Source organism: Cynara cardunculus (assembly GCF_001531365.2).
Source record: "Cynara cardunculus var. scolymus isolate 2C chromosome LG 7, CcrdV1, whole genome shotgun sequence".
NCBI lineage: Eukaryota > Viridiplantae > Streptophyta > Magnoliopsida > Asterales > Asteraceae > Cynara > Cynara cardunculus.
Genome location: NC_037534.1, coordinates 2,008,350 through 2,011,340, shown reverse-complemented (window position 1 = coordinate 2,011,340; position 2,991 = coordinate 2,008,350). Strand labels below are relative to the sequence as shown.

Below are 2,991 nucleotides of genomic sequence, written 5' to 3'. Positions count from 1 at the left end.
GAGAAAAGTTTTAAAATATCAAAAATATTCTTGCATTAATATTTTAATTCAAAATTGCCAAAATTATAAATTTCCTAATTTATCTATGGATTTGTGGTTAATATTGGTTCTCACAGTTACCACAAACTAATTAGTTCTCATTTGATTAGGCCCCTATATATATATATATATAGGGGTTGGTTCAAATGTTAACCAAGATTATTGTGTTAATTTTGTTAACCAATTTTGGCCATTGATTCTCACAATAAAGGGTTGTGATTAATCATGATATAAATTTAAAATTTAAAATTTACAATTTCAAAGAATATATGTGAACAAAGGGGAAAAAGGTATTTAGGTAATTTTCTTTTTCATGTAACTCCCATATCATTAATTGGGAGTTACAAAATTAAAAAATCTCATTATTTTTATTATTTTATTTTTGATAATGTAAGAACCATATGAACACACACACATATGAGCTATTGTATCAAATACGAACAAAAATTGACATATATATGAACTTGGACTGTATAGCATTTATGAACACATGAATATAATAAGAATAGTTGTTACACAAAAGTAAATAAATAAAAAAACAGGTATGAATACAATATGAACAGTTTGTGAATAATAGTTCATTCATTATGAACACATTCAGGAGCAAACCAATGTTGAAATATGCAGGTAGTGTACATATGAACACAATATGAACAGTTTGTGAACAATAGTTCATTCATTATGAACACATTCAGAAGCAAGCCAATGTTGAGATATGCAGCTAGTGTACATACGAACACAATATGAACACTTGTGAACAATTCTTTAACAATTACATATGAATTCGAATTGCGATTGTAGTCGTAGACGATTTTAACCTTTTCATTCTCATTGTTGTCAATTTGTTTTCCAATAGGTTTATCCATATTACTCAGACGATATCGAAATCTTTACAATCAGAAATTCTTTAACAATTACAAAATCAAAATCATTATGGATATAATAAATCGAAATTACAAAACATGAACACGTATAAAAAAATATCAATATTACATAATCATCAATTATTGAGATTTTTAGATTTGTAACTCCCAATTAATGATTTGGGATTTACATAAATAACAAATTACTTAATTACCCTTGTCATTAATATATGAGTTATATGTGAACCTAAAGAAAAGATAGAATATGATTGGTTGAGATTGGTTAACAAAGTTAACACAAAAATCTTGGTTAGTATTTGAACCAAGCTATATATATATATATATATATATAACCTTTACATAGCCCAAAATTACTCCCTCTAATTTTATCTTTCAAAACATATCTATGGTATATTATAAAGCATTTGATAAAAACTTTTAAAAACCATTATATATATATATATATATATATATATATGAAATATTGTTTATTGATGCATATTACTTAAAAATCAAGATTACAAGTAAATTATGTGTAAGTACAACTTATTAAAGCTTAATGTTTGAATTCTTGTAAGTTATAACTAACTGCAGATAAATACAATCAAATATAGAATAAACATTCCATTTTAAATAGAAAAAATCTAAAATATAATTAGAATAATAATTGAGTTTTAACAAAATACTTAATTATTATTCTTATAATTTTTTTTTTAAATGCATTAAAGAAATACACAAAAACGAGTAGATTATTTTGAACCAAGGGGCACTCAGATGAAAGCCATTGACATAATTTAAAATCATTTATTTAAACTATCGACCGAAAGAGTACCTTAATGTATAAAAGAACACAAAACGAGCATGTTTCTTAATTGTCGATTTCAGTTGAAAGTTCAAAAGTTGCGGATATTTAGTAAAACCACGGATTGGATTGGTCGTCTAGACCATTATCGATGCTATTTTGTCGAGCCATGAACTCACCCGAACTCCGCATTGTTTTGGCTACTACGACACACGAAGAAAAGCAGTTTCCGCTCGAGCTTTTGCTAGTTGGCTTTGAGCTATATGTATCTGTCGATGCAGTGACGATATTATTCCGACACACCCGTAAACCGGCTCTTGTATTCTCCATTTGGCCTCGTAATACAACGAATCCACTGCGTCCACTCGTAGGTGCATCGGCAATCCCTATATAAGATCACAGATAACAAAATAAAACGATAACAAATATGTTGGAAAACAACGTTTTTCCACAAAAAAGAAAAAATGTGGTCCCCATTTAAAAAACCCGTCAATGAAAAAACTTTACCGTTGTGAATACTCTAAACACGGTCAAAATCGAGAAACGAACAAGATTACATTCAAGATTTATTACCTCGAGCATCTTACCGATGTTGCTAGCGCCGTATATTCTATGAAGACAAGTGAATCTTTGCGGGTTATCGGGAGGGAAATAAGGTGCGAAAACGCAGTCCGAAGGGCATCTTCGTCTGAAATACTTGCAAACCGCACATCGAGTTGAATTCATCCGGTCAACGTTGTGAAATATTTAACAAGAAAAATCTAATGGAAGATTCGATGATGATCTTGAAATAGTGTTTGAGATTTTGAATTAATATCCAACACATAACGGCTAAATTTTCAATATAAAAGGAAGGTTATTAAATCCAACGGTTGGATTTAATTGATTTGTAAAGATTGGGAATTGTTTATTAAATTATTCACTATTATAATATACAATTAAATTTGTTAATTATCAAATAAAATACATTTAATAATATTGATTGGTCTAAAGACGGGTTTTAATAACTTTCCTTTTGAATAAATATAATAATACATATAAATTTTTTGAAAGTTGGTTTTTAAATAAATATAAAGACGGGTTTTTAATATATACGGGATATATATATATATATATATATACTATGTTATAAAACATTTGATAAAAACTTTTAAAAATCATTCTTTATGCACTAAGTACTGTGTATTAATGCATATTACTTAAAATTTAAGATTACAAGTAAATTATACATAAGTACAACTTATTAAAGCTCCATTTTTGAATTTGTATAACTAACTATAGATAAAT

At 27.5% G+C, this 2,991-nt stretch overlaps 1 protein-coding gene across 1 annotated transcript; it reads right to left on the bottom strand.

The window, feature by feature from the left end:
• Positions 1-1,907: 1,907 nt before the first annotated feature.
• On the bottom strand, positions 1,908-2,430 carry LOC112515648 (LOB domain-containing protein 24-like). The gene is made up of 2 exons (XM_025122554.1): positions 2,278-2,430; positions 1,908-2,090 (listed from the first exon to the last, which is right to left on the bottom strand). The coding sequence occupies exons 1-2, from the start codon at positions 2,428-2,430 to the stop codon at positions 1,908-1,910; spliced, it is 336 nt and encodes a 111-aa protein (XP_024978322.1).
• Between the last annotated feature and the right edge of the window lie 561 nt (positions 2,431-2,991).